This window comes from Elephas maximus, chromosome 3 (genome assembly GCF_024166365.1).
Source record: "Elephas maximus indicus isolate mEleMax1 chromosome 3, mEleMax1 primary haplotype, whole genome shotgun sequence".
NCBI lineage: Eukaryota > Metazoa > Chordata > Mammalia > Proboscidea > Elephantidae > Elephas > Elephas maximus.
Window position 1 is genome coordinate 185,165,777 of NC_064821.1, and position 25,637 is coordinate 185,191,413.

The 25,637-nt window shown below is 52.5% G+C and overlaps 2 protein-coding genes across 16 annotated transcripts; one reads left to right on the top strand and one right to left on the bottom strand.

The window, feature by feature from the left end:
• Positions 1-383: 383 nt before the first annotated feature.
• On the top strand, positions 384-25,636 carry TNFAIP8L2 (TNF alpha induced protein 8 like 2). 10 transcript variants are annotated; one of them, XR_007516785.1, is made up of 7 exons: positions 384-488; positions 890-1,717; positions 4,244-4,386; positions 4,705-7,214; positions 7,438-9,502; positions 16,907-17,002; positions 17,350-18,825. XR_007516785.1 is itself a non-coding variant. In XM_049880434.1 (2 exons), exon 2 carries the CDS (start codon positions 24,567-24,569, stop codon positions 25,119-25,121), a length of 555 nt encoding a protein of 184 aa, XP_049736391.1. In that variant the 5' UTR covers positions 8,571-9,502; positions 24,562-24,566; the 3' UTR covers positions 25,122-25,636. The 10 variants fall into 10 exon arrangements, 2 of the variants coding, with proteins under 2 accessions (XP_049736391.1, XP_049736392.1); XR_007516787.1 differs by having other exon boundaries at positions 4,705-6,885; positions 7,070-9,502; XR_007516783.1 differs by having other exon boundaries at positions 4,705-6,130; positions 6,516-9,502.
• Positions 1,519-14,698, bottom strand: SEMA6C (semaphorin 6C). Of its 6 annotated transcripts, none has more exons than XM_049880424.1 (18): positions 14,621-14,698; positions 10,486-10,657; positions 8,461-8,575; positions 8,104-8,167; positions 7,892-7,948; positions 7,395-7,496; positions 7,105-7,195; positions 6,780-6,899; positions 6,507-6,595; positions 5,965-6,182; positions 5,547-5,678; positions 5,055-5,207; positions 4,670-4,846; positions 4,235-4,381; positions 3,869-3,946; positions 3,685-3,740; positions 3,474-3,518; positions 1,519-2,585 (listed from the first exon to the last, which is right to left on the bottom strand). In XM_049880424.1, exons 2-18 carry the CDS (start codon positions 10,601-10,603, stop codon positions 1,519-1,521), a joined length of 2,829 nt encoding a protein of 942 aa, XP_049736381.1. In that variant the 5' UTR covers positions 10,604-10,657; positions 14,621-14,698. The 6 variants fall into 6 exon arrangements, with proteins under 6 accessions (XP_049736381.1, XP_049736385.1, XP_049736379.1 ...); XM_049880428.1 differs by lacking the exon at positions 14,621-14,698 and adding an exon at positions 3,033-3,128 and having other exon boundaries at positions 10,486-12,475; XM_049880422.1 differs by lacking the exon at positions 14,621-14,698 and adding an exon at positions 12,384-12,447.
• Position 25,637: the final 1 nt, after the last annotated feature.

Genomic DNA, 25,637 nt, shown 5'->3' on the forward strand with positions numbered 1-25,637 from the left:
GGTTTTGACTCGTAACGATCACAAGTGGTATAAGGCGGAGCTAGAAACAATCTCAGGGTTCTTCACCAGACTGTTCTCAGCGGTTTACCGCTGAGGGCACTTAGGCAGCCAACCGGGAAGGGCTTGGCAAGGCTTCTGTAACTGCAGGGCTTGTTCTGGACTCTAGGCGGCGCCAGAGGGTGGGCGGCCTAAGGTTCGAACTGGGCGGATACTCCCGCCACGCGCCGGCAAAAAACCTGACTTGTAAATCCGCAGGAGCAGCCGCCGCCCGCGCGAGGCTTTAAGTGTCCTTAGCGCAAGGGGTGGTGGGCGGGGCAAATGGTCTTGTTCTTCCCTCCTATTAGTCCCTGGGGTAAAGGCCAGGTATCTGCAGCCAGCTGCAGTCGGAGTAAGTGAACATCACGGCTGCCGCAAGCTAGCTGATCCCTAGCGCGCGAGGCTTGAGTCTGGCCCCGAGGGCCCGTGAAGGGGAGCTACGCATGCGTGCGGTAAATATGTGGTCTTGACACCCGCCCCCTTCTAGCTGCAGGGAAAACGCTCCCTAGGGAACTGCTGTGGCAAACCCTGGCCTCCAACAGGGTTTATTCCTTTTGTTTCTGCAGTTTACCCGCTTGCCCCTACCTCTCATGCAACGCAGACTTTTCCAGCCAAATTCTCTTTAGGACAAGATTTCCTGAGGTGCAACTTCAGACCCTTACACTGCAGCTTCATTTTATTTCTTCTAAAATGACTGACACACAAACACACCCACACCCATAGATCAAGAAACCCTGAATCCCTTCTTCCTCAGTCCAGAAACTTGCTCTGACTGCCCTCCCGTAAACTCTACCTCGGTTCTCTTGGGCCCTGGCTCATCTCCACACGCCATGTCTTCGCTTGCCTCCTTCAGGAAACATTTCCTGATTAACCCCCTTGGGACTTCAGCCATCCCAATTACTCAGGAGAGAGCTCAAGGCCAAGATGAAGGCAAAGATTCTGGAGCAAAGACGCCCAGAGCGGGCACCAACCATTCCAGACCCGTCCTTCCCCCTCCGCGAGTAAAGTCAGGCAACGGCTCGGGGACACAGCTGTATTGGGAAGCGGAGGCTCCTACACAGTAGGAGGAGGGACGTCCCAGGAGGCCCGAGAACTCTGTACACTACGCGCTCGGCCCCCGCCCCACAGTCCGCCGTGAGGCCCGCCCGGGCCCAGTCCTTGGAGGAAGCCCGGAGGGGCGAGTTAAGGCAGCTTGGCTGGAAGGGAGGGGGGAGTGGGAGCCTGCCAATTCCCCTCGTAAAAGCTGGCTCACTGAGGGGACGGGCTTCTCACCTCCCACTCCTCTCTCGAGGACAGGGAAAGACAGTCAATAAATAAACCCGAGCCGGAGAGGGGACCCCGGGAGACTCTCGGAGTCCGAGAAGGCTGGAGGTGCGGAACAGGAGGGAGGGAGGTGGTCTGTCCTTGGAGAAGCGTCCACGCCCACTGCCGTTGAGGGCATAGGCCTCAGGGGCCCCGCTTGAGGCTACAGGGCAGCTCCCTTTAAAAGTTAAAATGGCTGCCGTTAGATATGGCCGGCTGGGAGGAAGGACTGACGAGGGGAGACTTTGGGGGCAACTGGGGCTTCTCGACGTCCACCCTTTTCAGTGCGCGGCCCCGATACCCGTCGGGCCGGCCCAGGTACAGGAGGTGCCTCCCGAGACCCCCGGAGTATCTGGAGGGGCCTCCCGAGGGAACTCGGGTGAGTAAGGCGGGTGGTGCACGGTGCGGGGAAAAGGGCAATCTCCGCGCCCCCCCGACGCCTAGGCGGGGGGCGGGGGCGGAGAGCGCGGGCCGGGCGGCGGAGAGCGCGGGCCGGGCGGCGGGGGCTGCGCACTTCCCCTCTGGGGGTACGTCCAGCCTCAGAGGTGGGGCGCATTCCCGGGGGAGGGGGCTGGAGCCTGCAAAGAGGGCCGGGGCGGGAGCGGGCTCCGGCGCTCCCGCCCGTGAGGTAAAAGGAGCTGGGGGCGGGGGCTCAGCCCCCTTCCTTGACGCCTGCGGGCCGTGCAGGTAGCGCAGCAGTTCCTCCAGGGTGGTGACCTCCACGGCCTGCCCGGGGCAGCCGGGCGGTGGCGGCCTCACCAACACGCGCGGCGCGGGGCCGCCCGCTGGATTCCCGCTCCGCGCGCGTCCCGGGCCCTCCTTGGCGTTGTTCCCGTTCTGGTTCCACTCCCAGGGGCCCCCGGCGGCGCGGAGGTGCTTGACTGGAAGCTCTGGCGTGGACTCTGGGGTGGGCAGGCAGGCCAGCTCCGGCGGGGGCACGCCTTCGGGGGGAGGCAGGAAAGTGGTGTAGAGCTGGGGTGTCTGTGCCATGTCTCCGTCCTTGGGCGGCGGCGGGGGGTCTGGGCCCCCACTGTGGAGCCGGGCCAAACTGCGGAGGGAGAGAGGGCGCGGGAGCCCCGGGGTCTCGATGTCCTTGCTCCGACGGCGGTGGGCGCGGCGACAGGCGCAGGAGACCAGGAGGGCAGAGACCGAGGCGCCCAGGGCGAAGGCTGCGGCCACGCTGGCCAGGAGGAGTGGGATGGGGACTGAACGGGAGGCCGAGGCTGGGGGGAGGTCCCGGCGCACGCCTGCCGACCGAGAGGGAGGAGGAGGGAGGCTCAACAGAGGGTAGGTGGTGCACTGAATGGGGCTGATCTAGAGGGCGCGATGTTCAGAAATCTAACCTTGTTACTCTGCAGCTCAGAGTCCCTCCACACAGCCTTAACCTTCCTCAGGAATCACGCCCAGCCCTCGACCCCCCAGAACACACAGCCCATCACACTCCGCCTCACACACAGGCTAGAGCTTGGGCCTGGCGGGGTCCCATACCAGGTCTGGCCCCTGTAGCCATGCCAAGAGCAATTGCCAAACTTTGCCGAGCAGGAAGTGGGGCTGGGATGCCCAGATCTATCTGGGGAGGGGAGGCTCTAAACAGGCATTAGTGAGCACCAAACACCAGTCAGTGAGGGGCTTAGAATTCTCTAAAATCGGCAGCGCCACACTTCACTCCTGTCCCTCCCAGCCAGCCCCCTTACCCTGAGTATGAACTCCAAGAGTGGAAGACTGGGGCCGGGGGTGGGCATCACTGGGGGGGCTGGGGATCTCAGGGAAAGGGCCAGGACCCTGAAGCACTGGTGACAGAGACCAGGTCAGAGCCAGTGAGGCTCATGCTCTCTACCCCTGACACCCATCCAGGAGTTCCACCCCTCCCCCTCCCTTGAACCCAGGGGTCTAGACCTCCAGCCTCTACTCTGTTGTGGGTGTGGGGAAGGGTTCACCATGCAGGAGATTCATTCACTTATTTGTTCAAAAGCTATTTATTAAGCACCCTACTGTATGCTGGCACATTTGGAGGATGCTGACCCTCTTCTGAGACTCAGGGTGTTCAGGGTGCTGGTCTGCTGCCATCATGGGGCACAGACTTGGATGAGTGGAAGCTGAGTAAAGGAAGGGGAAGCTGGGACAAGAAGACTTACCATAAGCAGAATCCCCTGGGCCAGACTGACTTCCAGTAGCTCCATCTATGAACAAGGAAGAGAGTGAAGATAGGGGCGAGGGGAAGCTTCATGAAGAGCTGATGGAGGTGACTATGCCACAAGAGAGAAAGACAAGAGTTCACGCCTGGAATAGTATCTGTGGCCAACAGAACCATGTGCAGCTACGTTTGCAGCCGCACCTTCTGTTTACCTTGGCAGTCACCATCCTCCATGGCATCCCGGTCCCAAACCCGATCCACATCAGTCCTAGGAAGAAAAGGAGGTGGCTCAGTGCAGTTCTACATCTTGCTCCCATCCTCCTACCCTAGCCCTCAGCTTCCTCTCTTAGTGATGGGGACTTTTCTCCTCAGGAGATCCAAGGGCCCCTCACTTACCCACCAGGTCCCCTGATATCCACACAGCCTTGGGAGCTATGCCATCCACAGTATGGGTCCTGAGAAGCTAGACAGCTCCTAGGGAAAACAGTCACGTGAGGCTGGACCCTCACCACTCTAATCACATTCCATTCCCCTGCTTCTTCCACACTCCCCCTGATCTACAGGAGGCTCCAACCCCCATATTCCCATCCTGTCCACCCCAATCCCTGGACCATACCCTGGTTGCTGCCCACCTTCAAAATGCTTGAAGCGTAAACCACCCCCTCCCAAATCACCTACCTTCCCCTGCCTCCCCCAAGGCCTGTGTTCCTGGGAGGCCCAGGGAGCTTGCCCAGGAAGGGCCTGGCCTCAGGCCCCTCTCACCTTCGACAGGCCCCATGCCGGGTGCAGCGGCTGAGAGGGAGGTGAACAATGCAGCCAGAAAAAGCCACAAAAAGCCTGTGACCCTCAGTGTCCAGCTCAAGCCCCATGACCCGCCGTGCTGTTTGGGCTGACCGTTTCCCACTGCACCTGGGGTAAGGCCAGAAGGAGTCAGAGATGAGGCGGGTGAAGGTTCCCTTTTCCTTGGGCAAGTTGAACAGAAGGTGGGGAGGTGCACCAGTAGCTGACACAACCCATGGAGCTGGAGTTCACAAGTGGCCACCCTGCCCCACCACAATGTCCAGTTTTTTTGCCAAGCCCCCTTCTCTATTCCATAGTTCCTGCCCCACAGGAGCTCCCAACCCATACCCACCACCCCATCAGCCATCTCCCATCCCACACCTACTCTTTGGGGGCCCTGCCCTCCAAAAACCTCACCGAGAGGGACTGTAGGCATCAATCTCTTCCAACAGGATGGGCTCAGATCCCCCTCCAGATCGTCCCCCTGGGGGCAGCACCTTCAGCACTGACCCATCGTTGGAGCCAAGGAACAGGACTGTGGTGTTATTGTGGGGACCTGCCATCCCATCCACAGCTACCTGGGTCAGTGGGGCCCTGCAGGGAAAGGCCTCAGGTCAGGGGAAACTGAGGCTTATGTGTGAGCTTGAGTGTCTCAAAGAAAGCCCAGGTGTCCTGGCACCCAATCCTGGGCCCTTCCGCCACACTCCAGTGTTTCCTCCTTCCATTGCTGCCATTTACCTTGTGGGGTCAGAGGAGGAAAATGGCTAGGGGGTAGGGGGCAGTCGTGTTTTTAGCCCCATACCTGCTGGTGAGGGTGAGTAATGGCTGATGTGTGGCAGGTGGCACGGCAGGGTCCAACAGCGGGTGAGCCTTGATGAAGGTCAGGACATCATCAGGGAGATCTCGAGAAGAGGAGAACGAGGCAGCTCCACCTACTCCTGCACAGGACCCTGGCCTGGTGGGCACATGGGAAAGGACAGCATTAGGGCAGGGACCCCAGGCTTAGTTAGGCTCTGTGCTGTGCCACACCCAAATATGATCATAACCCTTGTTCCCCCTACACAGAGACACTCACACCACTACTCCCATTCCCTGTTGCAGCCTTCCAGTCCACTGCTCACCTCTTCCCAGGACCTGGGTTTGGGCCTGACCTTAGGCAATGGCATCTCTCCTGTTGTTAACTCACTGCAGCCCCTCCCCAGGCCTTGGACACCTTACCCTCTCCTCACAATCCTACCTTTGTAACAGACTGTGCTTGTTTCTGCCCCCACAAAACCCATCCCATTCTAGGTACCTGGGTGAAGGGACCCTATCCTCAGACACAGGAGTCCAGGCCCCATCCAGACTTCTCTGCTCCTTGAATTTGCCCTCAAACCCATGCTCAATATCATCCAGGTAGAAGGCACAGACCGCAGAGCCAGGGATGCTAGGGGAGCCAGAAAAAAGATGATGCAGGCTAGGTGTTGGAAGAGACAGCACAGCTCCTCCCAGGTGAGAAGTGGGAGCTACCCTTCATGCACCATGTTAGGAGGTGGTGACTGAGGTTGGGGCAGCCACTGGGAGCCAGCTATGGAAAAAAGGTGGGTGGGAAAGAAAACTGGCTTTGAATAGGGCTTCCCCTCACTGCCCCCCATCAGTAGTCTTTGAGAGGAGAGCTTGGACACTGGTGGGGTAGGGGACAGATGGGCCACACTGGTCAGCACAGTACCAACCTATTGGTCTGGGTGGTGAAGACCCCAAAGAAAGCAGAGCGGCCGTGCAGGTTTACAGGCCCAGTCAAGGCCTGGAGGACATCAAAATAGAAGGTGGAGTCCCCAGGGACAGAGCAATTGAGCCGCAGCTTCAGGAAAGAAGTCCAATGGCGGTCCAAGGCCCGAGGTGAGCCACCCATGTCACGCTTACACACACGGGCTACACGGGAGAACTGCACCTGGGGGAGGGGAGTTGGGGGTAAGAAGACAACAGTGAGAGAGTCACAGGGCCAGCTGGGTGAAAGAAATGTGATCAAGTTAAGAACACTAAGAGATAAATGTTGGGAGTTACAGCAAAGGAGGGGTACAGTGTGGAGGGTCAATCTGGGTCAAGGATGAGGGACAGCAGGATGTAGAGGCAGAGGCTATTCCAAGTTGGGGGCTCAGTGTCCAGGGGATTGTGTTGTGGAGATTAGGGTCAGGAGCTCTCTCTTTACTCAGACTGGCTCCTCAGAATCCAACAGAACCTTCCAGCTACCCACCCCTGGTGCCCACCTCCTTACCCTCCCTAGCCGGGCATCCTCCACAGAGACTTCTCGGAAGAAGAAGTAGACGTGATCTCCATGCTCCAAGGCATGGACGAAGTGTGGCTCTGAGGAAGGGAGTGACAGGACAGGGTATGGAAGAGTATCTATACCTACTCAGAAACTCCTGTGCCCACCAGCCTCTCCCCTTTACATACATACACACCACCACCATCTGCCTGCTCCCTGCCATAGTCCTCACCCTGCACCTCCTCCCTAGGAGCAGCCTCCCGTCCCCAGGCCCGCCCTGACCTCGGAGCCACTTGGAGTCGTACTTGGCGGAGCGAAGTGGGGGCTGAGGCCCGAGGCTCCTGTAAACTACCGCATCGCTGGCCTGGAAATCCGCAGCTGTGGCTGAGTACAGACTGCCCTCTGGAGGGGTGGGTAGGGTAGAGTCGGGAAGGCTCAGGGACCTGTATCCATGCTCTTCTGAGATCTCCCACCCTACCTGGCCCCTGGCCCTGGCCCCATCTTGGCCCTCCACTCAGGGGCTTGGGGAAGAGAACAGGTTGGGAGTGAGCTAAGCTGGGTTCTCCCTCCAGCCACATGCCTGTCTCCCACATGCCAAGGTCCATACCTGCAAAGACGGCCACATTGGACTGGGTGGCGTCAAAGGGGCATCGAGCCTGCCCACTCAGCTCCTCACCCTCCTGCTGCAGTGAAGTTATCTGGGGGCAGATGGAACAGGTTCATAGAACCCTTGGGGTCTTGGAGCTTGGCTCCATAGCCTACTTCCTCATGTCCCCTTGCTTCCTTCCCCCGCCCCTCTGGGTACTCCCATTCCTCCACCCCAGGTGATGGTCCTTCTCCACCAAACTGGCCATTTTGGGTCCTCCCACAGTGACCCTCCCAGCCTCCCCTTTGTACCCCATAGCTGCGGCACACAGGACTGAACGAGTTTGTTCCACAGGCAAGGAGAGTCTGGGAGTCCCAGGGAATGAGAACACGGATGTAGTTGTAACACTCGTCCTAGAGAACCCAAAATTCCAGGTCAGCCACAGAGGTCCCTGGGGCTGGGACTAGCGGCCACAAGGAGTAAGGTTCCTATCCTTGAGCTAGTCACAGCAATATGAAGTAAAGTCCCAGCTAAGTCATTCGTTAGCTCTACAGCCTTGAGCAAGTCCTTTGGCCTCTCTGAGCCTCACTTTCCTTATCTGAGAGTAATAATAGCTATTTCCCAGGGTTTTTTGTGAAGTGTGTATAAAGGAAGCTAAAAGCCATGAACTCCCTTTTCTTCCCAGTTTCCTCTGAGGCCTGGGATGGGAGGTGGCTGGGAAACAGGGCATGGTGGAGGGCTGCATGGACAGGGCCTGGAGGCCAGGTAGTCCTTTTCTTTCCTCGAAAATTCTCATGCCACAGCTCACCGTCAACTTCCCCCGCACAGCACAGTTCTCCACATCCTGGCTCCTCCATGTTAGATACTGAAAAGAAAAGCAGAAGAGGGAAAATCATAGGGCAACCTGGACCCCACCTCACACTATAGCTCCTTTTGAATCCTTTTCCCTACCCAGTTAACCCCCATGAGTCTTTCCCAGCCTCATCCCCATGCCTGTCCCTCATCCCCTCAGCCCCTCACCTTGTTGGGCACCAGCCCCTTCCCCTCTTCTTGGGCTTGAAGATCGAAGGAGAAAACATGATCCCTGAAGGAGTAGGCAAGCAGGGATCAGAGCCAAGCCAGGGCACCCACCCGAGCTCCTGAGTCCCCACCTTCCCCATGTTCAGCTACTCAAGAGACAAACAGCACAGACCTCCTGCCCTTTTTCCTCCCCCTTACTCTACGCCTTGGCTTGTGCTCTGGGTCCAAGCATGTCCATGTCCCATGGCGTGTGCACCTGCATGTGTCCCCTGCAAAGGTGCTGCAGTGGCCATGCAGGTCCCATGTCTGCCCGGGTGCATGCATGTCTTCCCCACAACTGTGCCTCGGTCAGTTTACCGGGCGGCCACCAGCAAGGTCCGGTTCAAGGTCAGAAATCTCTGAAAATCCAGCCCAAGTTGTGCAGCCACGGCATCATCCTCCAACCCCCGGAACCAGGATAGTGGGGAGGTACCTAGGAGACACAGAGAGGTGTGGTGCCAAGGGCCAGCCGGGATACCACATATTCCCCAAACACCCTGTCCAACCACACAAAAGTAGGAGAGGGATACCCAGCTAAAATAGCAGAGTAGATCTGTGAGGTAAGTTGTGAGGTGCCCTAAAACTATTACGAAAAGTAATAGCAGCTAACATTTAGCACTTAATCTCTGCTGGGCACTGTTAGCACTTTTGCCCCACAGGGTTTCCAAGGCTGTAATCTTTACGGAAGCAGACTGCCACATCTTTCTCCCATGGAGCAGCTAGTGGGTTCAAACCACTGACCTTTCAGTTAGCAGCCAAGTGCTTTAACCACTGCACCACCAGGGCTCCTCCTTTCTAGGTACCTTATTTCATTTAATACAACCTTTTTTTTTTTTTATGAGGTAGGCACTAACATTGGCTTCATTTTACAGAAATTCATTTAGCTTGAGAGTGGCAAAAATCAAAACTCCATTGCCGTTGAGTCAATTCCAACTTATAGTGACCCTACAGGACAGAACAGAACTGCCACAGAGGGTTTCCAAGGCTGTAATCTTTAGGGAAGCTGACTGCCACATCTTTCTTCCGCAGCGTGGCTAGTATATTCAAACTGCCGACCTTTTTCTGTTAGCAGCCGAGCACTTAACCACTGTTTCACCAGGGCTCCCTGAAAGTATCAGGCACCACGATTCAGATCCAGGGCTTTCCAATTCCAGACTTAAGCCAATCCCTATCTCTCCCACACTGTGCAGTCTCATCTTGCAACATCTACTCACCCCATGTCTCCCCACCCTCTCTCTGCACCGTTCCTTCAGGCCCTTCACAGGCCACCCAGCCCTCCAAGATTTCTGTCTCCTCTGACCAACTCCAGCATCCACCTGACCTGGTTACGGAAACCACTGTCATCAGAGCTCAAAGGGAGGTGAGTTCAAGGACAGACGATAGATGATTTAACATTAGTAAAATGCTCAGAACTGCATCTGACAGGTACAAATATTTGCTGTTCTTACCCATTCCCCAACCATTACTCCCAATAACCCAACTGCAGTCCCTCCAGGCTTGAAATTACTCTAAATCCTATATAAGACCTCCCCAAAAAACCAAACCCACTGTCATCGAATTGATTCTGACTCATAGCGACCCCATAGTGTTTCCAAGACTGTAATCTCTACAGAAGCAGACTGCAACATCTTTCTCCTGTGGAGTAGCTGGTAGTTTCAAACCGCCGACCTTTCGATTAGCAATCACTTTAACTACTGCGCCACCAAGACTTCTTACATATATAACAGAGTTCTACAAACAGATGAAGATTCTATCAGAAAAAATGAGTTTATGATTTTTATCATGGTGGGACCTTGGCTTGCTGGTGGTACAAATGGTAGACAGGGAGGTAAGAGGTGTTAGGAATCCCTGAACTAGTCCCAAGCTTTCATTTTGTAGCTAATGATAGCAAATACATATAAAGCATTTAATTTGTGCCAGACAGTATTCTCAGCACTTTATGTGCATTACCTCATTTAATCCCTAAATAACTTTGTGAGGTATAATACTATTATTATCCTCATTTTGCAGATGAGGAGACTGAGGCAAAGACAGGTTAAATAACTTGATCAAGGTCACATAGCTAGCGAGAAGCTTAGCAGAGATTCAAACCTGCTAGCTTTGGTCTGGCTGAGAGTCATGTTCTTAACCAAGCCACCAGATGAAACTGTCTGTAAGTGAAGAAAGCAGATCCAGGGATGAGAAGCAACTGGCCTGAGGTGCCAGCTAGCTCTACCTGCCTGTTACTCTTTGCTGGTCAGCCCTTAGCTGGGAGCCTTCTTGTGCCTTGCCTTCCACACAGGAGCTCTCAGTCTTTGCTGGTTCAGTGATGGGCTCAGAGGGGCAGGGTTGCAGGACACTCACCTTGCAGGTCAGAGATCAGCAGAGGGAGGGGGTCCTGGGGGAAGGCAGCCTGGGTATGGGGTAGTGAGAGCAGCAGCAGCAGTAGCAGCAAGGGCATGAAGTAGGGGGCACGGGGCATCCTGTGCGGGGCAGCTCAGGCCCCAGGGGATGGCCCCTCACCCATATGCTGGCCCTGAAAGGGGAGACAGAGAGAGGAAAGTGAAAGAGGAACCAAGTTCCCCTTACCCCTAGCAGGGCTCCTTCCCTGGTCTATCCCCAGAAGACCCTGTGGGGTGGGGGAAAGAGCCCTCTCTCTGGCACTGCCTCAGTCCCAGCCAGCTGTCACCATCACTCAAAGCCCTTCCCGCTCCAACTGGCCCAAACTGGCTGGTATGAGGATGGCTGGTGATGACCCCAGGTAAGGACAGGACACACCCGCTCCTCCTCTCAGCCTTCTCACTCAGCCTCTCCTCCTCTCTCCTGACTGGGTCTGGGACATTGGGTAGGTGACACCTCCTGGCCCCCCTCTTGCCAACCCCTTCTCAGCTATAATTAGATACTGAAGCCTTAAAATTATAAATAGTGACTCCTTGGCACTGGGAGGAGGAAGAGGGCACCATGTCTGCCTCCCCCTCCCTTGCAGACCCCCACAGCACCCTGGGAGCAATGTAGGCACTGTGCCCAGGCAAAGGCAGCTGTGAGGCAGCCACTCTCCTCTCGAGGGCTGAGGAAGAACAGTGTAGAGGAGAGGGGGGCATCCTGGGGGTCATTACCCGGGTCTAAGCTTCTGCTTCAGGGGCACTTCTCACTGCTGGGGAGAAGCTGGAGTTTGGGGGGGTGGGGGACTGTCTTAGCCAAAAATGAATCTGCATCAAAGCCAGATCAGAGGCTAAATTTAGCTCTGGCTGCAGCTGTCTCCCCGACCACTGTGCCCCCTCCTAGCCTCTTAGCCCCCTGCTTGCTCCCTGGCTCCTAAGAACCAATGCACGTACTTGGGTGGGGGTAAGAGCAGACCCACCCCCTATAAGGATCCAGGAATAGAAGGGGCTATACTGGTGAGGAGAAATGGCTGAACATGCCCCTTTCTCCCTTCCTTCCCTCATCGGGCTGCCTCTGCAATTGAAATATAAATAATTCAATGACAGGCAGGCAATTGTAGCCTAAAGTCCAGGAAAAGATGGATCCAGTGGAAGGGATGGTGAGACAAGCCTCCTTCCTTCCTACCCATCATCTTCCCACGACCAGCTGACCCTGACAGTGGGGTGTCCACCAGTTTCCTGCCTTCCCCTGAAATTGAAGTGGGGGGCTGAGCAGTCTCCGGAAATCAGGTCAGGAAGGGTGAGAATCATTTCTTTCTGTGAACAGCTATCCTACACAAATCCTGTTACCCATCCCACCCTGTCTCCTAAAGGAGAGACCCTGGGGTTCCACACCGAGCCCCCTTCCATTTCCCCAACAATTCCACTCTTGGAGCTAGAACTCAAGTGTCCCCCCACCCCCAATCCAGCGTCACTAGTGGGGAGGCTGACGTCAGGTGGGTCCCAAGAGAGCTGGAGGAGGGAAGGGGTAGGAACACCTAATGATGACCCCCCTCCCCAGGGGCAGAGCAGACAACCAGCTAACGACCCTCTGGTGTTGAGAGGCCCCGAGCTTCTCTCTACCATGTTTCCGGATGCTGATGCTCCCAAGAGAAAGGGACCCAGCTCGTCTCCTAGCCTCCCCCTTCCAACCCCCCCGCCACCAAGTTGCCCTGGGCAACTGGTATCTTCACCTTGGAAACAACTTTGTTCTCTGGCAAACGGAGAGGGCAGCCAGACCCTCTTCCTGCTCCTTGGCCATGTCTGCTTCCATCCTGCCCTTAGGAACTGCTGCCCTGTCTGCTTCCATCCCGCCCTTAGGAACTCCTGCCCTTTCCTTACCTGGGGTGGTAACTCCTGTGGGGGTCTGAGGGGAATAGGAGACCTCTGACCTGATGGAAGAAGGGACAGAAGGAGGAAAGAGAGAGTTACACTTCCCTTGAAAGTAAATGTGAAAATTTAGGAAAAGTCTGCTGAGGCTAGGGTGGGGGAGATGCTTCCCTGGAAGTTGGGGCCATTGACACTGAGTTTGGTTACAAAGGTGCTGGTCTTGTAGGGCCGATTCATGCCTGGGGGTGTGAAGGCAGGGACCAGGGATGGTCCCTAGCCAGAAAATCCTGGAGTTACCGAACCAGCGTTGGGGAAAGTGGTGACTGGAAGAGTTTATGGGGCACAGTGACCAGTCCCATGTTAAAACCTTCAGAATCCAGCAGCCTTCTTAGCAAAAAAGAAAATCCAACCGGTTGCCCTCGAGTCAATCCCGACTCATTTCGACCTATAGGACAGAGTAGAACTGCCCCGTAGGGTTTTCAAGGCTGTAAATCTTTATGAAAGCAGACTGCCACATTTTCTCCCACTGAGCGGCTGATGGGTTTGAACTGCAGACCTTTCGGTTAGCAGCTGAGCACTTAACCACTGCGACACCAGGATTCCTTAAGGCGCCCTAGCTGGGGACAATAGAGGCTGATTTGCATCTCATTTACATGCTCTTCATTTCCAGGCAAAACGGTCTGATAGCAGCACCCACAGCCCAGTCCTTCTTCCCTAGAAGAGCAGCCCTGCCTCCCTCCCATCCAGTCTCCCTCCCCACCCCCCACTTAGGCTGGGTTAGTCCGGCCTCTCAGAATACTGGGTTGGCCTTTCCCTTGGCCCCCAGACTCAACTAGGATACATCCTTAACAGGGCTTATCACAAGCTGTTCTTGGGGAGCAGCATCTGGGTGACCTCACCCCACCCCTGGTCTGGAGAAAGGCTTAATTTGCCCTAGGACCAATCCCAGCTGCCTTCATACTCCCGATTTGAAGCAAATGAGGGAGACCTGGCCATCTCTTTCTCACCCTCCTAGGTTCTCCCCTAGCTGGGAAGAGGAAGCAGCCCTTCTCTCTCCTCCTGTCCCCCAGAGCCACCTCTTGGGAGTGGCTGGGGTCATAGCCAGAGTATGCCAGGGGCTGGGGAAGGGATGGAGGAGTCCGGGCTGGGGACAATAGCAGGAAGCCCTCGGGCTGGTCGCCCGCCCGCCAGTCCACCTTCCTGGGGGGCGGGCGGGGAGGTACTGAGGGGCCTCAACGTGTTCCCTTTTCGAACACATTTCCCCCACCCCCAGCTCTCAGCCCCAGACTGGGCACCTACCCTCCCTCCCACCTAAGCCCCAACGAGGATAATCCAGGTGTCTAGAGCCTCGCATGAGGTGGGCCAGGGGCCTGGGGCTCGACGCGTCTCCCCTTCACTGGATCCAAGGCTCCGAGGAGGGGCGGTTAGCAGTCTGGGCCGGGACCGGGTCCCAGAGCCACGTTAGCGGGAGGAGGGGCTGAAGGGGCCTGCAGGCGCAGACGGACTGGGGATGGGAGCGGGGGTGGGAGAGCGGAGGCGGGTGTCTGAGGCCAGAGAAACAGGGCCAGAGGCTGGGAACCGACGAAGGCGGGCCCATGGCCAGCGCTGAGCGGGGTCTGCGGGCTCGGGATGCGGTCGCCAGCTCGGGTCTCCTCCTTGGGAGACCTCAGTCTAACAAAGCCCCGGGCCGAGGGGGATGAAGGGAGGATATGGGCGCTGGGACCGATATTTCTTGGGGACCCCATTCCCCGACTCTGTGCCAAAATCAACTCCCCAGGGATTGCTCAGATTCCCGCTTGCACAAGGACAGCGGAGTTGCCAAGACACCAGGATCTGGAACGAGGCGTCCCCCTTCCCATTCCAGCAGGGGCATCGAGAGGGTCCGATTCTCGGCCGGTCTCGTAGCCTTAGTTTCCCCGCCAGCGAGGGAATGGGCCAGGTTTTCCACCCTCTGTACTGTGCGCGCCTCAATCCCCTTTCGCGCTCCGGGACAGGGACGCGATCCAGAGAAAGCCCACCTCGACGGGGCGCCCAGACCCTGTGCCCAACAGTGCCGTGCTGGGGCTCGGCCACGGTTCCCTTCACCCTTCACGGACCCCAACTCCGCCAACCCTCTCCGCCAGCCAGGCGCACGACGCGCGGATACCCTTATCCGTCCCTCTTGCAGTTCGGAGGGTTGCTCCCGGGCTGCAGCGGCCCCCGTCCCTCCCCGCCTCCCTGCAGCCCCATCCCTGCCCTGGGGTACTTGCTCTGAGATCCGGGTCAGCGGGCTCGAGATCGCAGCGGGCAGGCAGGGGCCCCGCGCCGCTCTGAGTTCGCAGTCCGTGCTTGGGCGCTCTGGCAAGATGTAAGGAGCGTCCCACTTGAATGGAGCTTGGATCTGGGCTCGACGCTGTCTGATCGGGCGAGCCCAGGGTCCCAGTCGCAGCCCCTACTCCCGACGCAGCTCCGCGGAGGAAAACAATGCGACCGCCCGGAGCTCTGGGCCGGGCCCTAGCCGCCCCGCCCGCCTCCCGGCCGGACCCACCTCCCACCCGCCTCCCGATCGCTGCGACTAATCCCGCCCTGGAAGGTCGGCTAGACCCCGCCTTCTCGACACCTTTCCGCCAATAGTACAGCTAGGGGCGGGGCGTCATGAGCACCGCCCACTGAGAGGGCCAGGCTGGGAGGGTGAGCTGGAGATCAGAGACAGGCGAGAGATGGAGAGACCTAAGGACAGTCGCTGAGACCCGGAGAGAAGAAAAGACATACAGAAGCACAGACAGGTTAACAGAGGAAGGGTCACATGAATTAACAAGAAGGGGCCCTGGGGAAAAAATCTCACAACGAGAGAGGAAGGAAAAGAAGCTGGGAGGAGAGACAGACAGGAAACCGAGGAAGGGAGGAGGGAGCTGGCTAGGCTGGGTGCGACCCTCCCTCCTTTCACCTCCCAATAGCTATGGCAATCCTGCTCCCTGGGGAGTGTCCCCCCTCCCCTAATTGCCCCCAATCCTTTGTTTCTCGCTTCTACTCTTTGACCTCAACCCCCTTATTTCTCCCCATGTGCCTCCTCTGGTTCATCCTGCCCCTAAAAGGAGGTCTAGCATGCAGCTGCGGATTTGAGGCTTGGGAAGAGAAAGGAAGGGGTCAGGAGTTCCTATCCTTCCCTCCCCCCTTCAAAGCAGAATGAGCTTGGGCCACCAGGCCAGGAGCTAAGGAGCCAGGAAGTCAGGGTGGCTGGCGGGCAGGCTGTTGCTTGATGGAGAAGGACAGGTGAGAGGGGCTGAAGCCAAGAGAGATGTGGAGACTGAGACAAACTGACTCAGGGAATCACACAGAAAGAGGAGCAACATGGAGACCTAAAAGCAAGAGAGAAAGAGAAAGTGATCAGCTGTCCCAACCCCACATAGCCTTTCTGCCCCACACCCAGACACAGGATTGTTGATATCCCAGCTTTCCTCAGAGGGCTCCAGACAACCCTTCAAACAGCGAAACTGCTCCCTCTCCATCCGCACCCTCCATAAAGACCCTTTGATTCTGGGAATGTCACTGTGGAGGAAGAATGAGTCTACCTCAGACAGCACTGCTTGGCTCCCACCTTGGTGGTGCCCGCTAAGATTCTTCCCTGCGTGGGGCTGGGACAAAAGACATTTGTGAAATTCCCAGGAAAGTGGGTGGCCTAAAGGACATTGGCATTCTTAGATAGTTTGATCTGAGTGGGCACTTCCCCCCTCCATATCCTGGTCTCTGGACAGAGGAGAAGGAGGGGCAGGGGTTTGTCACTTCTAAAAAAAGGCCACTCTTAATTAGACTGAGATCAGGATAGGTAGCATCACCAATTGGGCTAACCCCCACAGTGAGTAAGCAAGACACACACACAAACACTGAGAGATACAGAGACACATAGGTGGAAGTTCAGGTGACCCAGTGAGATAAACAGACAATGGAATAATACCTACGCAAGATTAACTATTGAGGGATCTTGGGTACAAGACAATTCGGTGGACAGTTGAGGCTATTTTAAAGACTGAAGAAAGTTTTGGGGAGAAAGACATCTCAAAATATAGAAGCACTCAGAGGTTGAAAAAAGCCTCCCCAGTTTCTAGCACAAGGCCTAGAATGTAGTCTAAAAACTCAGTGCAGTGGATTCCGACTCATAGCGACCCTACAGGATAGAGTAGAACTGCCCCATAGAGTTTCCAAGAATGTAGTAGGTACTCAGTATGTGCTTATTGAATATATTAGAGAATGGAGAGTAAGGCCATAATTCATTTGAAATTTTAGGGTCCAGCTCAAATCTCAATTCAATCCATCTGATAAATATTAAGCACTTACTTCAAGCCCAGTGCACTGTGAGATGTGGTTCCAATCTTAAAAAAAAAAAACCATCTATTTGAATTAAAATAAGACTTTGAAATATTAAATTAGAAAGCAATTCCAAATCTAAAACAAAAAAATTACATTGAACATAAATCCCCAAATGTAAGGAAAAGATAATAAATCCCCTCCATGGCGATCATGGGACAAATGTTGAATTGCTGGTTATGGTTCTTAAGGTGCACTGGAGAATTTTGGTGGGAATTGGCTTGGTGCAAAGGAAAGGAGAAAATCTTCCAAAGAGGGACGGAGCTTAAGCAAAGCCTTTTTACTTGGTGAGTATGGAGCCTGAAGCATGGATGGCAAAAGGTCCTGTATGGCTGATATGTAGGAAAGGCACCAGTTAGAAGTGAAGAAAGGTGAAAAGAGGGACAAATTATGGAAGGCCTGGGAATGCCAGGGTGAGTAGGTTAAAATAATGTGATAGGAAAAGAATGTCATAAATTCTTGAATAAGGGTGTAACTTGTCAAAATTGGTATTTTAGCAAGAAGACAGGGAGGTCCAAGGATGAGGGGAGGGGGACAATCAGACAGGAATGGCGGCATTGGGTATGAAAGGAAATGGATGCTCTGAGAACTATTTCAACGAACAAATCAAAATGACTCTGTTCCTACTCCCCAGGACTTCTGGAGAAAATCATAGTCCTGCTGATTGGAGCCTTTATAAATTCAGGATCGCCAAGCTTGGAAAATTACCCTTTCCCAATTCCTACCAGTGGCTTTTTCAAACTTCCTCCTCTCAAGTTCCTTACCTTACAACTTCCTTGCTCATCTCAGTAGAACCTACATCCATCTTCAGAGAAAATACAGGTAGTAAAGTGAGAATTCCACCAAATTTTTGCCCCCTACAGATGCACTTGGCTGCATCCTCACATCTCCTTCATCCCAGTCAATGAGATCCCTGTCCCTGGTTCACCTTTCCACTGTGCAGACAGGGCCTGGCCACGTCAGTCTTGTTCACCACTATATCCTTTGCATTTAGCACAATGCCTGGCACATAGTAGGTGTTAACTATTAACATATTAGTTGAATAAATCTCTTACTTAGGGGCTTTACTCCACTTCTTCAAATCCTTTCTCTTTCCGTTGTTTTTAGCCTTTTTAACTGACATTTTCCCCTCAGCATATCCACACGAGCAAGTATCACACAAGCCCATGAATAAAAGAAAAATATTCCAAACTTTCCCTTGATCTTTGCCTGTATTCAGCTATCACTTAATTTCTCTCTTCGGTTCCCAGTTAAGCTTCTAGATAGTCAATTATATTGCTATATCCATTTCTTGCCCCCAACCAGTTGCAGTATAGTTTTTGCCTGTCAATCCACGGAGATTGCTTTCATCAAGGCCACTGATGACGTCCTTGTCACATTCACTAAGCATCTCTAAACTCTTAATCCTTTGCCCCCTTTGCAACCTTTGACCCTATCGACCCCTTCCTCCATGAAATGTTCTTTTGGTTCCTGGGGTCCTTCTTTCTCTTGGTAGAGGCTAAGGGGTTAATAAATATTATTGAAGTGAATGAATGGCTCCATATCTATCAATATGGCCTCTCTCAGCCTTCTCTGACATCTCCTTATATGTTGGTATTCCCTAGGGTCATATCCTTAGCCACCTCTTCTTGCCCTGTACATTCTCATTGGTCAACATAATCAACACCAACAGTTATGTCAGACTGAAGTCTTGCTTGACTGCTTCAAATCACACTGAACTTTCTCTTCCTGAATTATTATGAGAATACTGATCTAACCATGATAAAATGTCAATTAATCAGAACCCATAGGAATATTCCATTCTGAATAATTTTTTTTTTCAGGTAACTAAAGTTTGCCCAATTAAGTGCAAAACATTTTCATTTTAACTTTTTCAAATAGAGATTATTCAAAAAGGTATTATTAATTTCCTGTGGATTATACAGTGGAAAGGGCCCCAACTGGAGTCATTAAGACTTCGATTCACCTCTGGAGGACGGCTTTGGATAAATCACTTATCTCTAAGGCTGAATCTCTCAACTGCCAGTGGACATATTACCTTCCTGCCTACCTGACAGGATCAAATAAGATACAGGTAGTCCCCAACTTACGATATATTCGAGTTACAACAAACCACACTTACGATAGTCTTTTTTTTTTGTACATCTTATTGTTAGTAATATGTACTACATACAGTGTTGCAGTGTGTGATTTGCTGATGTTATTCTCAGATGTTCACTCACAGGCGTTCAATTTTTTGATTTATAAAGATACTGATAATAAAAAGCAATAATAACGTAAACTAAAAAAATGAGGTATCTGACTTACTTCAGAACTGACTGGAGTGGAACCCCGTTGTAAGTTGGGGACTACCTGTAGTGCAGGTGAAAATGTTTTGAAAATTCTAAAGTGTTTCACGCATGCGAGATACCATCATTTACACTTTTGCTTACTAAGAGGCAGCACTGTGAACTCAATTGTCCGGGAAAACAGTGAGGGCCTCAAAGCCTAGAATATATGTAGTTAATACTGTTTGCTCTTCCTTTACGTGGGCAAAAATGCTATAATTTTCAACTGGCAGCTTTTTTTTGTTTTCCTCGTCTTCCCTTACAATAATTCTCATTGCTATCAGTGTTCTTGCTTCTAAAAGCTTCTCTTTCCTCTTTTAATATGCTAATTATCTGCTGTGGATTTGGAGATTGGTAGAGATGGGTATAGATTAAGAAAAAATAAAAGGCTTCCCCATGAGTGAAGTAAATGAATGTTATGATGTGTTATAGTGCTACCATTTCCTCTTATCTCCTGGTTCTTGGATGTGTTTTCCATTTTTTTTCTTTCAGCAAATATTTATTAAGCACAGTTATGTGCCAGACACTAAAACATAATCCCTGCCCTCATGGAGCTTACAATCTAGTACAGAAAAAAGTTAATAAAATCACCAATTACACAGAAAAGTGATTATTATTACAATAGGGGAGGCATGCAGTTCCACAGGGGGAGTCACTTTCCAACTGAGACTGAGGATGAGTAGGAGTTACTGGGCAAGGCAGAAAGAGGTATGCAGGAGAGGAGACTTCCAGGCTGAGGGGCAAGAAGGTCTGGAGCAGAGGAGGAGGGGAAAGGAGAGAGAGAAACTGACCATAGTGAATAGTGGAGGAACTAAAAGAATTCCAGCATGGCCAGAACGGAGTGCAAGAAGGGAGAGACAAGAGGTAAAGCTAGAGAGGTAAACAGGTAAGGTTGTTGGTGGCAGAATTCTGGGTTCAGAAGTTATTACTGTATTTGCATCTTCTTGTATTTTCACCCACCCCCCCCCCATTTTCCAACGGGAGCCCTGGTGGCGCAGTCATTAAAAGCTCAGCTGTCAACCAAAAGGTTGGCAGTTCAAATCCACCAGCTGCTCCTTGGAAACCCTATGGGGCAGTTCTACTCTGTCCTATAGAGTTGCTATGAGTCGGAATTGACTCAACGGCAACGGGTTTATTTTTCAGCTGGAGCCCTGGTGGCACAGAGCCCTGGTGACACAATAGTTAAGCCTTTGGCTACTAACCAAAAGGTCAGCAGTTGGAATCCATGGCCGCTCCCTGAAAACCCTATGAGGCAGTTCTACCCTGTCCTATAGGGTCACCATGAGCCAAAATCAGCTTGATGGCAATGGGTTTGGTCCCCCCCCCAACTAAACTGTACATTTCTTGAAAAGGACTTTTATTTTTCCTGTGATTTTTGATAGTGCTACCTAGTACTACTGCCTGTAGAGCCTATGATAAGTGAATCGACAGAGCATACAGAGGTAGAATGCTGCCACATTCAGGATGAGGTTAAAGTCATTACCTCATAAACCTGTAAGGTAATTATCAAAAAAGCCTAGGCTCAGGAATCACACAAGGTCCTGACTGCCATTTATTAGCTCTGTGACTTGGGGACAGGTTATTTAACTTCTTTAAGCCTCGGTTTCTTCATCAGCAAAAAGGGTATCATGATATTTAATTCATAAAGGTGTTGTAAGGATTAAATGAGATATTTACACAACATCTAGGAGAGTGCCTTCCACAGAGGCTAGTTTCCTGTCCTGCACTCCCTCCCTCCCTGAACACAGTCTCATTCTTTTCCATCTGCCCCCACACCTCCCTCTATAATCATTTCCTCTCCTTTGCATCTTCTAAGCCTCCTTCTCCACAGGCTCCTTCCTCTCAGGCTACAGAAGTGCTCAGTCACAAACTAGCCTTTCCATTTCTCTTCATGCCTTTCTCACCATACTCCTTAAGAGAGCTGTTAACATTTCCCAACCCAAGTTGTATCACAGACCCTCAGCTTTGGACCCTGGGTAATGAAAATAAAGGAGCCGTTGAACCCAACCACTGTCTCCAAGAGGACAATCAATAGTTTTGAGGACAGTGGTATTCTGACCGACTCCACTTCTGAACTTCAATTTATTCCACAACTCTTCACAACTAGCCTACTCTCCAATTCTTCCCTTTCTTCTAGAACCTCTCTCTTGTAAAATCACCAAATCCCAAGGTCTCTAGTCAGTCAGTTCTCATCCTGTGTTTAAGCAGGCTATACCATTGATCACTTCCACAGCTAAAAATCAGTTGAAGCATTTAACACATTCCATACATTGACCTAATGATTTCACTCCCCTGATCAAAAGGTTTTAATGGCTTCCCACTGCCTACAGGGAAAGTGTGAACATTTCAGCAACAAGGTCCTTTAAAGCGTGCCAGGATTTGGGCTTTTTCTTCTTCCCTTCCCTCTCAAACAATCTATGCTCCAGCCATACAGAATAAATGACCATTTCCTGAGTGTGCCCTGTACTGTATTCCCAGTGTTTGCTTATGCTGTCTCCATCATCTGGGAAGCACCTCTTCCCCATTCCTAACTCCTAAATAGCTGACTCCATCCTTCCAAGTCTGCCTCTTCAGAAAGGCTTCTTGGAGAATGTCCTATCAGAAGCAATCAACGACAGTAATCCTTTACTCTCATAATTCTTTAAACCTCAAATTGACTTGATGGCACCTAAGAACTGTTTTGTTTTTAAGCTAATGGCACTGTTTGCCTTGTATTATGGTTCTCCATACTTTAGTTAATCTCCCTGACTAGGCTGTAAGATTCTTGATGGTAAAAATTTTTCCTCATTCAGAAACTGTGACTTACCCTTTTTGCTTCCCATGAGCAGCTACAAAGCTCAGTAGGCTGGTTGGGTATGGTGTTTCTGTGCTGTGCTGACACCTGCTGGTCACATATTGTCCAGCTGCCCTGGCCCCAGCACCTCCCTTCCTCCAGAATAAAGGGTCTAGACAGTCTGTGCCACCTTTACCCAGCCAGGCACTGGAAGCATATGCTTGTAGTAATGTTGCCCCATAGTACCACCTTTCCCTGGAGACTCCAGGAACATGCTCAGACCTCCTGGTCCCTGGCTTGCCCCTGGAGTCTCCAGACTATGTTCAGTTCAATCTTGAGAAATTTCCCTACTGACTCTCGTCCCAGAAATTTGGGCTTCACTTCTTCCCCAGCATCACAGACTATAAGGGAGAACAAGGTATAAAGGAACTAGGCAGGAAGGAAAGAAAGCACAAAAAACTGGAGAGCAGGGTATAAGTAAATCCTCTTCCCCCTTCCCCAGGAATCAAGACTGTTTCCCAGAATGCTATTCCTTTTGGCCTTTGTCTTATTTCTAGGATGCTCTGGGTTGTTGGCCTTCTTGGTGATAGTAGTACTGATTGACCAATCGGAGGCTGAGCAGAGAGTAGGCAGGCGGGGCTTGAGGGGTGGGGCCAGGCCAAAGGGCCTCTCACTTAGGAGCTTCTCCATTCTGTCAGCTCTCCGGGAACATCCAAGGCAAGACTGGTACCAGCCGCGGGCAGGTGAGGGACTGGCAACAACAGAAGGGTAGGCTTTAGGGGGTTGGTGGCAGGAGAGTCCCAAGCTCGTTCAGCCTTAGCGTTCCATACTGTAGACTCTCACTTGATGGAAAGAATACTTGGGTCCCCAGTGGAGATGTCCAACTCAGTTTTCTCTGGGCAAGGCACCCTTAGAAAGAAAGACATGGTATGGGATGGAGTGGACACAATAAAGGCTGAGGGATGGGGTGGACATGGGTATGCGACAAAGTACTGAAGATCTCAGAAGACATGGAGGTAGGTAGGTAAGAGCCAGAAGGAGAGCATGGCTAGAGGACCACACGGCAGGACCCAGACAGAATAAAAAGGGAGGCTAAAACAGGGAGAGAGGGAGAGGACAGCAGACCAAGCGTAAGATGGCAACAGGGGGAAAAGAGAGCTGGGTAACAGGAAGGCCAAGGAGGAAGGAAGGCTCACATGGAGCAACCTCCTCTTCCGGCTGTGGAGCATGGCCCAGAAAGTCCCAGGCCAAGCCGGGCGCAAAATAAGGTTCCAGGTACCCAATGGGCTTACTCATTTGGGGAAGAAACCCCCACAGTTACCCATCTCCTCTACGTCTTCAGACTCCCATGTTGGTTTGGGGGAGAGGGCGAGGCTGCTCCTCACTGCGGTCAGAGCCACATCCTGCAGAGCAGGCGAGGGGGAAGTAAGAAGCAAAACAACCAGAAGAACCACAGCTGAAGACCATGGGGAGAGAACCCTGGACACATGCAGCTGATGGGTCAACAGGAGGGTCTCCACTTCTACCCCAGCGGAAGACCTTAGACCTCTAGTACTGCCTGACCCCCTGAGGTGTTTGTTTCTCAGGGCTCCTCAATGTGCATCAACCTCACTGGGAGTTCCTGGGAAGGAGGCTCCTTTGGATTATTTGGTTGGATGCTCGTGTTTATCATTTACTAGTGACTTTGGCCACGTTGCTTAATATCTTGTAGTTTCAGTTTTCTCAGACAGTCGGGAAGATTGAGATAATTCATAAAGAACTGGGCACAAAGTAAAACCAAAAACCAAACCTGTGGCTGTTGAGTTGATTCTGATTCATGGCAACCACAGGTGTTAGAGAATAGAACTGCTCCATAGGGTTTTCTTGGCTGTAGCTTTATGGAACCATATCACCAGGCCTTTCTTCTGTGGCGCTGCTGGGTGGGTTCAAACTGCCAACCTTTTAGTTAGTAGCCTAGTACAAACTGCTTGCACCACCCAGGGGCCTATAGGCTCTCAATAAATATTAGTTTTTATTAATATTAGTTCTTACTAGAATTCCTGGGACCTCATTTCTCACTTCTCTAAAGGCAGTACAGAACAATGGCTGACATCAGCCTTTGGCCTTTGGAGTCAGAAAAACAGTTAAGTTTGACCTCAGGTAAGTTATTTAACATAAGCCTCAGTTTGCTCAGCTGTAAAGCAAGGAGAATAATGGCTACACCTCATACACGTATGGTGCGTAATCAGTGTTCAGAAATGGTAGCTGTGAGAATTATCTGCCAGGTAAGCCCTTTTTTCTCCAGTGTAGCTGCAACAGCCTACTTCCCCTTAAGATGTAACTTGTGGTGAGCTTGCCACGTTTCTCCAGTCAAAGATATCACTGCTCCCACTGTTTTGGAGATTGAGGTTTCCTACAACATTAAAGGAGCCCTGGTGGTGCAGTGGTTAAGAGCTCAACTGCTAACAAAAAGGTTGGCAGTTCAAATCTACCAGCTGCTCCTTGGAAACCCTATGGGGCAGTTCTACTTTGTCATATAGGGTTGCTATAAGTCAGAACCGACTCGATGGCACCTAAAAACAACCGCATTAAAAGAGACAAGTAGGAGCAAGTCACAGAGGAATGAGGGGGCTCAGGGGAATGAAGATGACAAAGATGATGATGAGAAAGAAACCAAAAGAGACAGAAAGGGGAAATGCCATTTCTGTCTTTCTAAGGAAGACTGTGGCCTTTCTTCTCGTAACTGACCACACATCCTATTTCCCAGGAACCATGGAGCCTTTCAGTTCAAAGAGTCTGGCACTGCAAGCAGAGAAGAAGCTACTCAGTAAGATGGCAGGTAGGTCTGTGGCCCATCTCTTCATCGACGAGACAAGCAGTGAGGTGCTAGATGAGCTCTACCGTGTGTCCAAAGAGTACACGCACAGCCGGCCCCAGGCCCAGCGGGTTATAAAGGACCTGATCAAGGTAGCTGTCAAGGTGGCTGTGCTACACCGCAGCGGCTGCTTTGGCCCCAGCGAACTGGACCTGGCTGCCCGTTTTCGCCAGAAGCTGCGGCAGGGCGCCATGACAGCACTTAGCTTCGGCGAGGTGGACTTCACCTTTGAGGCTGCCGTGCTGGCCCACCTGCTGACCGAGTGCCGAGATATGCTGCTGGAGCTGGTGGAGCACCACCTTACGCCCAAGTCACATGGCCGCATCCGCCATGTGTTTGATCACTTCTCTGACCCGAGTCTGCTCACGGCCCTCTATGGGCCTGACTTCACTCAGCACCTTGGCAAGATCTGTGATGGGCTCAGGAAGCTGCTGGACGAGGGGAAGCTCTGAGAGTCCTGAGCCCAGCATGTTCCACCTTGGGAAAATGGCTGACTGAGAAAACAACAGATAATGGGCTTTCCAGCCCTGCTCATCTGCACTAACGCTTTTCACTCCTCCTCCGGCTTCAGTCCTTCCCAGGAGTGCTTCTGGCTCTGAATCCACCCCACACCCAAAAAGCTGATGGAGATGGAGCAATGCTGAGGGCTGAGGACTCTCTCCCATTTCAGCCCCAGGGCAGGAAACAAAGCTGCCTGAAAAAGACGAAGTGAAACTTGGATCTCTATTTCCTCCATAAGGGATGTTTCAAACAGGAAATCCCCCTCCTCTATGAACTAGGGGGAGGGGGCATAGTGCATCAACCCTCTGGGACACTAAAGACAGAAGGGGGTCGGGGGCCCTTGGAGACATCCCAGAACCTCCAGTTCTAGGCAGAGCCTGGACAGACACCAGAGGTTCTATTCCAGAGTGCAGGAAGCAGGGGCTAGGGCAGGGGAGATTCTCATCCGGGAAATAAAACTACTAAAA